This window comes from Eptesicus fuscus, chromosome 24 (assembly GCF_027574615.1).
Source record: "Eptesicus fuscus isolate TK198812 chromosome 24, DD_ASM_mEF_20220401, whole genome shotgun sequence".
In the NCBI taxonomy this organism is placed as follows: Eukaryota; Metazoa; Chordata; class Mammalia; order Chiroptera; family Vespertilionidae; genus Eptesicus; species Eptesicus fuscus.
The window spans coordinates 12,983,941-12,998,258 of NC_072496.1; the positions used below are offsets into that span (position 1 = coordinate 12,983,941).

General features: G+C 43.6%; 1 protein-coding gene across 7 annotated transcripts in view; it reads left to right on the forward strand.

Moving 5' to 3' along the window:
• SDCCAG8 (SHH signaling and ciliogenesis regulator SDCCAG8) overlaps positions 1-14,318 on the forward strand; it is a 209,596-nt gene that overhangs the window by 32,826 nt on the left and 162,452 nt on the right. For all 7 annotated transcript variants that reach the window (XM_028158095.2, XM_054713026.1, XM_054713027.1 and 4 more), the window contains 2 exons: positions 3,559-3,623; positions 6,619-6,813. In XM_028158095.2, coding sequence (XP_028013896.2) covers positions 3,559-3,623; positions 6,619-6,813 — 260 coding nt within the window. The remainder of the gene's footprint in view (positions 1-3,558; positions 3,624-6,618; positions 6,814-14,318) is intronic.

Genomic DNA, 14,318 nt, shown 5'->3' on the forward strand with positions numbered 1-14,318 from the left:
CCTGCTTGGGACTCTCTGTACTTGCGTAACTTTTATCTTTCCCATATCCAGGAAGTTTTCTGTCATTATTTCTTCAAATAGATTTTCTAATCCCTGCTGCTCTTCTTGTCCTTCTGGCAGCCCTATTACACGTATGTTACTTCGTTTCATGTTGTCCCGAAGCTCCCTTAGGCTTTCCTCCTGCTTTTTAATTCTTTTCTCCAATTGCTGTTCAGATTGAGCTTGTTTCTGTACCTGATCTTCTAACTCACTAATTCGGTCCTCTGCTTCTTGTAGTCTACTGTTGAAACTTTCCATGGTGTTTTTGATTGTAGCTATATCACTTTTCATTTCTTCCTGATTCTTGCATAAGTTGTTGATTTTCTCATCCATCTGATGTATAAATTCCATGACCATTACTCTAAACTCCTTTTCGGTCATGTCGCAAGCTTCAGTTTCACTGATTTCCTTTCTTGGCGACTCCACATTTTCTTTCCTCTGTGAGTTATTTCGTTTCCCCATTCTGGCTATCACCAGAAAGCTCAAGCTTCCGTTTGCATGGACCTGGGCCGTGTGCTGTGGTGACTTCGCTCCACTCGAGTTTCACTGAAGTGCTCTGACACTAGGACGTGTGGCTGCCTTTGGTTGGTGGGAACCAGACTTGCCCAGGGTCAGTGTCTCCAGTGTTCCGTGTGGTCTCGTGTGCACACTTAGAATCAGGGGCCCTGTCTGCACCACACTGTTGGTATGTGCCGAAAATGAGATCCTTAGCATGTGCCAGGAGTCAGAGTTTCCCTGTTTCTGCACCAAGACTCGAGTGTCAGAGTCTCTGTTGCCTTGTGCGGTTTCTCATTGAGAATCAGGGTCCCTGTGTGTGCATGCACCAACAATTGGGATCGCTGGCTCTTAGTGTGAATGTGCTGTGAGTCAGGGATCCCAGGCAGCTGTGTCCGGCATGCCAAATTCCCTGAAGTGGAGCTGTGTCCTGTGTGTGCTCTCTCTACTGAGCCAAACCGGGTAGGGCGCACACTCTTAATTTCCTGAAGGTGAGCTGGCTCCGTGCACTCTCCTGGAGTCCCGGAAGGGGGGCGGAGTCTGTCCTGCACGCCAAATTCCCCAAAGGGAAAGCCCCTCTGTGCAAGCACCAAGATTCCCCGAAGGGGGAGCTGTGACCCGCAAGCCAAATTCCCCCAAATTCTCCGAAGGGGAGCCCTCTGTGCACACTGACAGATTTCCCCAACAGGGAGCTGCTTCTGTCCCCCCCCCCCCCCCCCCCCGCGCACCAAATTCCCCCACTTTCTTTTGATTAGTGTTAGCATAGTATATTTTTTGCTGTCCTTTTACTTTTAACATATTTGTGTATTTATATTTAATGTGGGTTTCTTGTGGCGAACATGTAGCGGAATTTGCTTTTTTATACAATCTAACTATATTTGCCTTTTAAATGTGATTATTTATACATCTGGGTTTAAATTCACTATCTTGCTATTTGGCTTCTTTTATATATTTTTTAAATCTTTATTGTTGAGAGTATTACAGATGTCCCCCCCCCCCCTTTTCCCTTGCCCCCACCACCCAGTTCCTGTCCTGCTCTAGCCCTTCACTGCCCTATTGTCTGTGTTCATGGGCAATGCATATGTGCATGTAAGATCTTTGGTTACTCTCTTCCTGCCCCCCATCCCCCTCCCCCCTCTCCTCTGAGATTCATCAGTCTGTTCAATGTTTCCATGCCTCTGGTTCTATTTCATTCATCAGTCTAAATCCAGGATTATTGTTTTAAACATATTTTTATTGATTGTTTTTTAGAGAGAGGAAGGGAGAGGGAGAGAGAGAGAGAAACATTGTTGAGAGAGAACATTGATTGGCTGCTTCCTGCACGCCCCTTACAAGGGATAGAGCCCGACAACCCGGGCATGTGCCCTGACTGGGAATCAAACCAGCCACCTCTTGGTGCATGGGACAATACTCAACCACTAAGCGACACCGGCTGGGCTAAACCCAGGATTATATTTAATGACTTTTTCTCCCCACATCTATTCAATGATAAAATTCTGTCAATTTTGCTTTTATATAGCTCTCTATTAAATTCTTTCTTTCTTTTCTTTTTTTTCTTTTTTGGTTTCTTTTGTTAATCCTCACCCGAGGATATTTTTCCAGTGATTTTTAGGGAGAGTGGGAGAGAGAGGGAAAGACAGAGAGAAACCACTGATGTGAGAAAAACACATGGTTGCCTCCTGCATGAGCCCTGACCAGGGCCCGGGCTAGAGAGGATCCTGCAACTGAGGTACGTGCCCTTGACCAGAATCGAACCCGGAACCCTTTGGTCCGCAGGCCGATGCTCGATCCACTGAGCCAAACCGGCTAGGGCAAATTCTTTCTTTTTTATCTTTACTGCTTGAGTACGCTTGTTCACATGTTTATCTCTTACCTATGTATCTGCCATGACTTTTTTATTGGTCTCCCTTTTTCCACACTTGAGCGATTTAAGATTCAAATCTGATCAAGAGTTTTCAGTGTCCTTCCAATGCCTCTGCTATGCGGCGACTACGTGAGCCGTCTAAATAAAGGTCTTACTGCTTTTATATTGTCCATGGCCTACCCTACTGCTTAGCCATCTCTGTGCACTCCCCACCTAGCGTTTCACATCTCCAGCCCCTGTGCCTTTCGCTTCATAGGAAATGAGGCTTTTATGTCATGAAGTTTCCGCTGCTTCTCTTTGGTTGAATTACAAATTCCTGTAATTTTACCTTCTGTATGCCTTGCTAGCAGTATAATTGAATGCTCATCTATCTTTCTGTTCCTTCCTAGACTCTAAGTTCCTTGGAGTTAGAGGGGTCTTCATCTTAGATACCCAAAATATATTTGTTGAATGAAAGAATAACAAGCAGGGGCTTGTAGAGTTTGATTGATCATCATGTGATTCACAGCTTGCCTTCACACTCATCCAGTTGTCTGTCATGCACACATATCTAGTCTATGTATATTTATTATATGTGAAATAAATAGCAATCTCAATAGGGGATTCCAGTAGGATTGGATCTTTGTCCTCATTGACCTTGCTGGTTATAATTGGTTTTTCCCAGCATCACACTTTTAAAAAATATTTTTTTTTTATTGATTTCAGAGAGAAAGGGGAGAGGGAGAGTGAGATAGAAACAATGATGAGAGAGAGAGTCATTGATTGGCTGTCTCCTGCACACCCCACAGTGGGGAGCAAGCCCACAACCTGGGCATGTGCCCTGACCGGGAATCCAACAGTCATCTCCTGGTTGATAGGTCAATGCTCAACCACTGACCCACACCGGCCGGGCCCAGCATCACACTTTTTAAAGAAAGACCCGATTTGTGCAACTTTGAAAAAAACTTTTTTGTCAGTAATTACCATTTTATGACTCAGTAGTTCTGTGCAGGTATCCATTCAATAAATACAGACATTTTTGGTGGAATAGGGCAAGTGTTTCCTGAGAGGACACATTCTTTTTCCTTCTGGGAAACATATTGAGTTTAATATTAGTAATTAAAATTTGCTTACAAAACACAGGATACAGAAGAAATGTACTTTTTTTTTCTTTTCTAAAGGAGAAGCTGAAACTTACTTATGAGCAAAAGTGTGAAATCCTGGAATCTCAATTAAGGGTTTTGAGGTAAAGTATCATCATTCATGGAAAGACATAGCAAAAGCATAATGAGCTTGAAATATATTGGAGTGTTTGCTGAAATCCCAGTTTAGTCACTATAAGAAGTACTTGACATACTTCTGCTTGCAATACAAGACATTTTCTCACATTGTTAAAGGGTAAGGGGGAATAAAACTGTGAAGTTATTTTTCAAATGTTATTTCAGATCACTGGGAACTAAATTATAAGTTTTGGTGCTTCATCAGTTGTAAAATATTTGTGTTTTCTGCTAGAAATAAGAATTGCTAGCTGCCCTTATAGAAATTAAGCTTTCAAAATAGTAAAAATAAATCACTCCAGTTTTCAAATTTCATGTAAGAGATTTTTTCGTTATCTACTTTTCTTCATTTGAATTTAACATTTCAACAATACTGTAATAGTTTGAGTATTTTTGTATACATGGTGGATTTGTGTATATATAATGAGTTTTCGTGTATTTTTAATATGTTTTCAAAAATCCCAATAAAACCTATATATTACAGATTAACCATTATTGATTTATTAGATATTTATTGTCCAGGAATTTAAGTGCAATGTTCTCTGTTTTGAGCTAGAAAGTTGTTTCTTATACAAAAAGATACCAGGAATTATTTTTTGTATGTTAAATATCATTTTAAACAATAGTAATGAAATACTTTCAAATCAAAGGAACTTTAAAACACTTTAATACTTTTATTTTAATACTTTTAAAAAATTATTTTATTTACTAAAATACTTTTAATGAATAAATTATATTAATAGTCCAATTTGAAATAAAATTTTAAGTTTGAGTCCATGTATTGTCTAAGACAAAACTAGAGTAATACTAAGAACCAGAACACACGGCTTTCCCTGTACATGTTATTGTTCACTTATCTTTTAAAAAAATATTTTTTATTGATTTCAGAGAGGAAGGGAGAGGGAGAGAGATAGAAACATCAATGATGCGAGAGACTCATCGATCAGCTGCTGCCTCCTGCACATCCCCTACTGCAGATTGAACCCGCAAGCCTGGCATGTGCCCTGACCTAGAATTGAACCGTGACCTCCTGGTTCATAGGTCGCTGCTCAATCACTGAGCTATGCCAGCCGGACTTGTTCACTTATCTTAACATAATCATATGCTTTCCATTCCTTGTTCTTTATTAATGATTTCTGCAGAGATTTTTACTTTTTCATGAAGAAACCTAATGTTTAAGAAATGGTCTTATTTTGCCTTTCATCTTTGTTATATTTTTATATATTGTGTTTTGATTCTTTAGTTTTTAAAATTATTCATTTCTAACTCATTATATTTATGGTAATGTGATTTAGTTGGTCTCATTAGAATTCAAATATGCTCTCTTAATTACATTAATACACCACCTTACACTGAACTAGACTCTGCTCCCTGCATCCTTCTGTTTCTTTATTTTCTTTTAATAATATTTAAGATTATTAATAGAGGCATTTTCTCAAAGAAAGAAAGAAAATCGCTACTCTCAGAAACTCTGGCTTTATGGGAACTATTTATTTTTACCCTTGTTCCTTGCCGTTCTGCGGAACCAGAGCCACGTGAGTGCTTTGAACTTGCACCTGTCACAGAGAGGGAGGGAGGCTGTTTTCCCTCGACCTTTTCATAAAGCCTTTGGAAGTCAGACTTCCTCTTCGGGACCCTTAACAGGAAACTTCTGCCCGAGATACTATTATCTTGGGAATAGGGCAAGACCAGCTCCATTTATTTCCCGATTTCAGACGTTGTGAGATTAGCTTTTCCAGTCTCATTGCCTGTGGCTCCCTCCTGCCCCCCCCCCCCCCCCCCCCCCCCGGCTGCCTGAAAGCCCCAGGTCCGAGAGGTGAGGCATCGTGCGATGGCCAGGTGTCTTAATTATCGACTTCTCCTCTGTGAAGTGAGCAAGATGGGACAGCTATTGGTCCCTGAATAGAATACAAACTGACGACATAAAGTAGACTAAGTCAGCCCAGCCTGTGTGGCTCAGTGGTTGAGCATCGACCTATGAACCAGGCGGTCATGGTTCAATTCCCAGGTCAGGGCACATGCCCAGGTTGTGGGCTCGATCCCCAGTGTGGGACGTGCAGGAGGCAGCCGATCAATGATTCTCTCTTATCATGGATGTTTCTATCTCTTTCTCCCTTCTTCTCTGAAATCAATACAAAATATATTTTTTAAAAAAGAAAAGAAGTAGACAAAGCCAGAGAGAGAGGAAGGGAGAGGGCACCGTTCTCCTTCTTGAGCTAGGAAGTTTCTTTTTATTCACCAGGAAGCTCAGTTGCCCAAGGTGACTTTGCAAAACTTGGAGAAAAACATCATCCAAGGATAATCCCATCAGGTCAAAACAAACAGCCCCCCCCGATTTCTCAGCCCTCCCTTATTTAGCAAACTGCCTATTTCCAGCTAATGCCTCTACTTATGAAATCCTAAGCCTGGCACGTTCCACATAACTCCTCCCATAGCCCACTGTCTCTCACAACTGCTCTTTGTAGAACTTTGTGGTTAGAAAACTTTTCAGTGTGAAGAAACATGGACAGTAATAGGACCCATGTCCTTTATGTGATCCTGTAAGGATCAATTTTAAGAGGTTAACACTTGAAATGGGATATTTCCCTCAATTCAAGGATGTTGTGTTAAGTCATCCCAACCCTCTATTAGACGAAACTATTTAGAATTTGCATTTGTAGTTTTACGTTTGTCCTGTGGGTCATATAATGTAATAGAGTGAAATCCTAAGAAAGGAGAGCCAGTATCACCCGCTGACTAATTTTATGAGAACTTGGGCTAATTATTTAATATATTCAGGTCTCATTTTATTCAGAGGGCCAATTAGGATAATCACACCTTGAATTCCGGGTTGTGGTAAGAATTCATATGCACTCAGGACACCTCAAAGGTTCACACCCATAAATAATAGGAATAGTTATGACTCTGCTGATGCATTGGGAAGTCCTGTAGCCACTTACGGAATTCTTCTCCCCTTCTCTTTAGGAAAAATTTAGCCGAATGTCAGAAAAATTGTGAAGATCTTAAAGAGCGACTAAAGCACAAAGAGTCTGTCCTTGCTGCCCAGGTTTCTAACCCTAACCGAGTCGGTGGTCTTTGTGTGAAGTGCGCTCAGCACGAAGCTGTTCTTTCCCAGACGCACAGCAATGTCCACATGCAGACCATAGAGCGGCTGACTAAGTAAGTGTGCCGCCCCCTGCGGCGCCTTCGGGAACACGGAGCGTTGTCTTTCCAGGGGCATCGATTCTTCTCTCCCGAGCTAAATCCCTAACCTGTGGTTCATGCGAAGCTTTGGGTCAAATGGGTATTAAAAGGGTCCTTCAGCCCTGGCTGGTGTGGCTCAGTTGGTTAGAGGTTGCTGGTTCGATTCCCGGTCAGGGCACATGCCTGGGTTGAGGGTTCAATCTCCAGCAGGATGGATGTGTGTGTGTGTGTGTGTGTGTGTGTGTGTGTGTGTGTGTGCGCGCGCGCGCGTGCGCGTGCACGCGGGTGCAGGAGGCAGCTGATGGATGTTGATGTATCTCTCTCATTGATGCTTCTCTCTTCCTCTTCCTCTCCCTTCCTAGCTCTCTCAAAAATCAATAAAAACATATTTAAAATAAAAACTAAGAAGAAAAGATTCCTTCATGGAGCTTTCTTGAAAACAGAATAAATGAGTTCAGCCAACTGTGGGTAACATGGACAAATCATTTTCTCTCTCTAGGTTTCAGTCTCATTCTGAAGTGAGAAAATTGAAGTAGAGGGCCATTACAATTCTGTTCATTTCTCTGGCTCTGTAATTGCAAATCCAGCACTACTCTGGACAAAACTGAGCTTGAGAGGAATTCCTCAATGCCGCCCTATGTTGGATTTGCTGCTGTAGCGTAGGTGGAGTGAGTTATTAGCCTGCCTTCATCACGTGCCCATGTGAGAAGTGTCCTGAGTGCATTGGACGAAGGTCCCACTATGTCCCACTATGAATTAACATTCCAGACGGACTGAGGGCAAGTGGCAGTGAGCTTTCGTGTAATCACACCTTATCTGGGCTGAGACCCTGCGGCTCTCTGCCTGCATCTACTTTTGTTCTGTTGTCACTGCTTTTCCTATGAACATTTTATTCCTTGGAAGTTGAGCGTTATTATCCTATCTAATAAAAGAGTAATATGCAGATTGACCATCATTCCAACACACAAGATGACTGCCTCCATGTGGTCAAAGATGGCTGCCCCCAAGTGGACGCAAGATGGCCACCACAAGATGGCCAGCAGGGGAGGGCAGTTGGGAGGGATCAGGCCTGCAGGGGAGGGCAGTTGGGGGCGATCAAGCCTGCAGGGGAGGGCAGTTTGGGTGACCAGGCTGGAAGAGGAGGGAAGTTGGGGGCGACCAGGCCTGCAGGGAAGGGCATTTGGGGGGGACCCAGGCCTGCAGGGGAGAGCAGTTGGGGGGACCAGACCTGCAGGGGAGGGCAGTTAGGGGTAACCAGACCTGTAAGGGAGGGCAGTTAGAGGTGACCAGGCCTGTAGGGGAGGGCAGTTAGGGGTGACCAGGCCTCTAGGGGAGTGCAGTTAGGGGCAAATAGGCTGGCAGAGGAGCAGTTAGGCATCAATCAGGCTGGCAGGGGAGTGGTTAGGTGGTGATCAGGCTGGCAGGCAGAAGCGGTTAGGGGCAATCAGGAAGGCAGGCAGGCGAGCAGTTGGGAGCCAGCTGTCCTGGATTGTGAGAGGGATGTCTGACTGCCCATTTGATCGGGCCTAAACGGGCAGTCGGATATTTCTCAAGGGGTCCCAGATTGGAGAGGGTGCAGGCTGGGCTGAGGGACACACACCCCCGTGCATGAATTTCGTGCACCGGCCTCTAGTCTATAATAATAAAAGCGTAATATGCTGAAGAGACTGGACAGCCAAACGACCTTCCAGACATCATTCCGGATGTCCTTCTGGACGAAGCTTTGGCAGTGGGGGGGGGGGAGGGAGAGGCAGTTAGGGGCGATCAGGCATGCAGCAGAGGCAGTTAGGGGTGATCAGGCAGGCAGGCAGAATGGTTAGGGGTGATCAGGCAGGCAGGCAGAGGGGGTTAGGGGTGATCAGGCAGGCAGGCAGAATGGTTAGGGGTGATCAGGCAGGCAGGCAGGCGAGTGATTAGGGGAGATCAGGCAGGCAAGCAGAATGGTTAGGGGCGATCAGGCAGGCAGGCGAGTAGTTAGGGGTGATCAGGCAGGCAGAGGTAGTTAGGGGTGATCAGGCAGGCAAGCAGAGGCAGTTAGGGGTGATTAGGCAGGCAGGCAGAGTGGTTAGGGGCGATCAGGCAGGCAGTCAGGCGAGCAGTTAGGAGCCAGCGATCCCGGATTGCGAGAGGGTGAAGGCTGGGCTTAGGGACCGCCCCCTCCCCTGCATGAATTTCGTGCAGTGGGACTCTGGTCTATAATAATAAAAGCATAATATGCTAATTAGAGTGGACTTCTTTCTATCCTTCAGGACGAAGCTGGGCTGCGAGGGAAGCCCGGTTCCTGGGTGCCAGAGGGAAGCCGGTGCCAGCAGCCGGGGGAAGGAAGGCCTACTCTTGCACGAATTTCGTGCATCGAGCCTCTAGTGTATATATTATCCAGTGATGCTTCTAGTGTGTGTTCTCCCATTCCCCTGCTTTTCTCTGTGCTCGAGTCACCTCTCTCTCTCTCTGCCCAGGCTCTTGAAATAGCCCAAACATCACTTCCTCTGCAAGTGTTCTCCCACCAGCCTTACCCCCCTTTTCTTTCAATCGACTTAGACTCCTCTCTTCTGTGGTTTTAGAAGATCCTCTGAGTACTTGGAGGCAGCGGCTACGTCTAGTTTATTCCTGTGTCGCTGGCTCCAGCAGCACACCTGTGGCGGACACTCAGCAAATATGTGCTGTTTGCGTGACAAAGCATTTTATTATTTACTGCTTACCAGTCAGACATCCTCCGGTTGGAGCTGGTCAGGAGAATGGAAAGATTGTGGTCATTAAAGTCAGACCAGTTTGGCTCCACGTTTTGACCTTTGACCAAATCCCTTTACTTGTCTGAGTCTGGAGTCTTCTGCTGTTTGGAGGCATAAGACCGACCTACCTCTTGGGGTTTTACTGAGCCAGCTTAGGCTGTGGTGAGGGCACTAGCTTTCGAGTCGAACTCCCTGGATTCATATTCTGGTTCTACTATAACTTACTGTTTAGACTCACAAAAGGTATTAACTTATTTTCTCTCGATTTCCCCATTTTTTAAAATGGAGATACAAGTACCTAAGGAATGGGGTTATTCTGAGGGGTCATTGAAAGAATACCTATATCGTGCTTAAAACAGTTCCAGCCATAATTATTAAACCCCTTCTGTACCTCCCATACTCCAAGTGCAATGAAGCTGTCTGGAAGCCACAGTTTCCACACATGACTAAGCAATTGGTTGTTATACGAAAACTGAGTTTTTCCAGTATGTACTGGCTGGTAGTTTTTATGATCTTTGTTGATGGTCCCATTTTGGTTAAATATTATATTAATTATTAAATATATTATTAGTAGTATAGATTCAATATAACTATACAATTTATTAAATGTATATTCAGATCCAGCTAACATGTAGTGAACCTTTATTATGTGCCAAGGAGTGCCAGGCAATTAAAAAATATACCTTGTTTAATCTTAGCAAAGCATTTATGAGGGAAATGTTCTTACCTCCATTTTACAGCCTGTGTATACTTAAAAAAAAAAAAAAGAATAGAATCATACCTCACAAAAACAAATTCAAGATGGTATAAAGACCCAGATATAATTCTGACCATAGAAGTATTAGAAGAAAATTTAGAAAGTATCTTTATAGCCTGGGGCAACTTGTAGTTCTCAGTATGACATGAAGAGTGAAAGTCATGAAGGAAAAAAGGGTACATTTGTCTCCATTCAAAAAAACTTTCTTATTCAATATTACAAATTAAGTGAAAAGACTTGGAAAGTATTTTCATCTACTATAACAGAAAATTGGTATGATATGTAAATTATTTCCTTTGAAACTAACAAAAAGGAGAGATTGCCCAGTTGTAAAGTAAATAAAGAATAGCAATTGCTGCCCTAACTGGTTTGGCTCAGTGGATAGAGTGTCGGCCTGCAGACTGAAGGGTTCCAGGTTTGATTCCTGGTCAGGGCACATGCCTGGGTTGTAGGCTCGATCCCCAGTGTGGGGTGTGCAGGCAGCAGCCGATCAAAGTGACACTCTCACATCGATGTTTCTCTCTGTGTGTTTCTCCCGCTCCCTTTTACTCTCTAAAAATCAATGGAAAAAAATATCCTCAGGTGAGGATTAAGACAAAAAAATTTTAAAAAGGCAGAACCCACTAAATAGCAAAACCCACCAACCAACAACAACAAAAAACACTCATGGGTTTCTTCATTATTATATTGCCTTTTACATTGTCCTTGAAGATCATGAGAAAACTATTTGAAAAGGAAGCAACAGTGTTTACATTGATTCCAAGCCTGGCAGTCACTTAGGAATTAGATTCTCGCTCGGTCATATAGTCCGTTGTCTCTATTCTTACATTTCAGCGCTTAGCCTCTTAAAATAAATGTCACCCTTCTCAGTTCAGTTTTCTGCTTTGTCAGCATGTCAGGGCTCATGTTCAGCTTTGATAACAGGACCCGGTGGACGTCTCTGCTTGTGTTGTCAATGAAAATCTTTGTCTGTCTGACCCCCTGGCCTAAGCGGGTGTTCATCTTCTTTCGCCTCTTCATGCAGAATTTGGGGTTTATTCTGCCTTTGAAGAGTTGCCAGCTTTTGGTAGGTTGGAGTTCTGTCTTTATGCAGAACGAGAAGCATGACCCCTCCATGAGCTGTATTTCCTGCATGACTTTAACATGACATTTGAAAAATCATATCCCACCGGGGACAAATCCAGAGTCTCCTGGCCTCTGCTGGAGACGTGGTCTGGGGACGGCAGCTTTCAGCGGCGGGGTTGATCTGGTAAGCACGTAGTGAAGTGAGTGTATGACACAGGAATGACGTGGGCGCTTGAAAAGGAGAGCAGACCACCCGTGTGTCTGTGGTGTCCTGTGAGGGCTTCAGGGACTGTCTGGAGAGTGTACTCAGCTGCTGATAACCCTGGATTTATTTGAAACGTTGACCGAAATCCTGGTGTTTCTGAGCTTCTGCCTTTCATTCTGCCACAAGATAGGTCAGAGCGACAATCATCTCTTTTTCTTGCTTTACCATCAAAATGCCTTTCCCATCAAGATGGAGCTGCTGGTATTAAATTTCTGGCTGCTGCTCCTGCGGCCTTGGAGACGTTTCACTGCTCAGAGAGAAGTGGTTACCACTGCACTATCCTGGGCCTCTTGTCCGGCTCGTGATTTGGGGGCGGGTCGTCCGCAACGTTCTGTAAACTTGGCTCTGAAAGACCCTGGCAGGGACTTCCCAGAAATGAGGAACAAGGAAATGTTGAAGTCAGCCTTCCAGACTTGCTTTTGAAAAGCAGTGACAATACTTATTAATGATGCTTTCTGATGCTTTAAACTGGCAGTAACTGTGGCCTAACTTGCCTGGGCATTAAAGGCATTTCTTAGGCTCTCCGTCGTTCAGGATGAAGCTCTTATATATCTATACGTATATATCAGACCAAGTCTCTCTCTTCCTTATTTCAAACATTGGGCTCAGGTTATTCATGGGCTTGCTCAGTCCTGTTTGCTGAGCCCCTTAAATGCAACATGCTCATTAATCGGGCCCAGAACTGACCCCCATGCTCCTTCTTTTTTTAATTGATTTCAGAGAAGAAGGGAGAGGGAGAGAGAGAGATAGAAACGTCAATGATGAGAATCATTGATCAGCTGCCTCCTGCAAAGCCCACACTGGGGATCAGGCTCTCAACCCAAGCATGTGCCCTGACCATGAGTTGAATTCTGACCTCCTGGGTCATAGGTTGATGCTCAACCACTGAGCCACGCTGGCCGGGCTGAAAATTCTTTGAACCAGAGCAACTCAATCATTCATCTTCCAGTTCTAAATAGTCTGTTGACATTTTAAATTTGGGTCATAAAATAGGAGAACTGAGAGGGAGTTTTAGGTCACCTCTTACAATGCCCTCCTGTGGCCAGATCATGAGTCATTCATTTGTTCTTTTGTTGTTTATTTCCTTGAGCATCTAGTGTGGCCAACCACTCAGCAGAGGATAAACTGAAAAGAGGTTAAATGTATGAAACACAAGACGCAAATCTGTTAGGTTTTGATTCTGTTGTGATCCGTACAAACCCTGGGCTTCTCGTTCATTCTTTCTGTTTGGGACCTTGGCCTTGATGCTGCCATGGTGCCAGGAACAGGTCAGGGTGCCGGCGAGCAGTCACTGGACTTCCAGTGGCTGGTAGGCTTGCTGGCCTTAAGAGTGCCCTTGTTCTTCTAGAACAGTGGTTCTCAACCTTTCTAATGCTGCGACCCTTTAATACAGTTCCTCATGTTGTGGTGACCCCCAACCATAAAATTACTTTCGTTGCTACTTCATAACTGTAATTTTGCAACTGTTATGAATCGTAATGTAAATATGTGTTTTCCGATGGTCTTAGGCAACCCTGCTAGCGGTTCTGAAACTGACCCACAGGTTGAGAACCGCTGCTGTAGAGCCTAAGACCATCGGAAAACACAGATATTTACATTAGGATTCATTAACAGTAGCAAAATTACAGTTATGAAGTAGCAACGAAAGTAATTTTATGGTTGGGGGTCACCACCACACGAGGAGCTGTATTAAAGGGTCGCAGCATTAGGAAGGTTGAGAACCACTGTTCTAGAAGGATAGGGTCTCCTTGGATTGCATATTCTCAGTGAGGCCAGTCCCCGTTGGTGTTGGCGCTCATTTAAAAATGTAAATAAATATACATTCAGTTTTGCTTGCATTTAATTTAGTTATCACATAACTAGAATAATTTGCTTTGACTCCCACTATTTCACATCATCATCGTGTTTAATTATATTTTCTAAAAAGAAGTAACTTGTTTCATTTTTTTTAGAACAAAAACATTACAGTGAATTTTATTTCTCAACCTAAGCACATCAGAAAATCTAAAATAAGGTTACCATGCTCTCATGAATTTTATGGTATTTGCAGCAATCTATTCTCTTTTTTAACAAAAGGAGCTTTTATGAAACTTAATAATTGTAACTTTGTTCAGTATTACATATTTCTTAAAATATGGCTGTTTTCCAAATACCACAAATAGTTTAAATCATTTTATCTGCTAGAGATCTTTTTAAATGGAGTCACTGGTTAATTCTGAAAGCAGCTCGAACTCAAGAGTTTATAATCTTTTCAATCATGACTCAAAGTTTGCTAAATTAAAAAGAAAATCACAGTTGGCTGTTTTCTGCTAGCTTAGAACTTGGCAATGAAAAGGAAATTGCAAGCAATGACTTCAGCCGAACTTGAAACCACAGTTTAAAACTTGAGCTCTGTAACAAAACACACCACACTCCACCTTACAGGTTTTTAACTCTGTGTGTACATTTCCACTCACTTTCTCTCTGGTCTCCTGGCCACTTTAACCCCGCGGATAAATTCCAAATGGCCCGGACCCTTTTATGTGGGGTTCATTGAACCCGTAAGAATGGACCCTCGCTGTTTCACACGCCAAGGCACTTGGCATTCCCTTCACTTCTCTCCCGGGGAAATAGCCCGGCTCCGGGCACTTCTGAGAACTGCAGATGGGGGAGGGGAGGGTGAGGC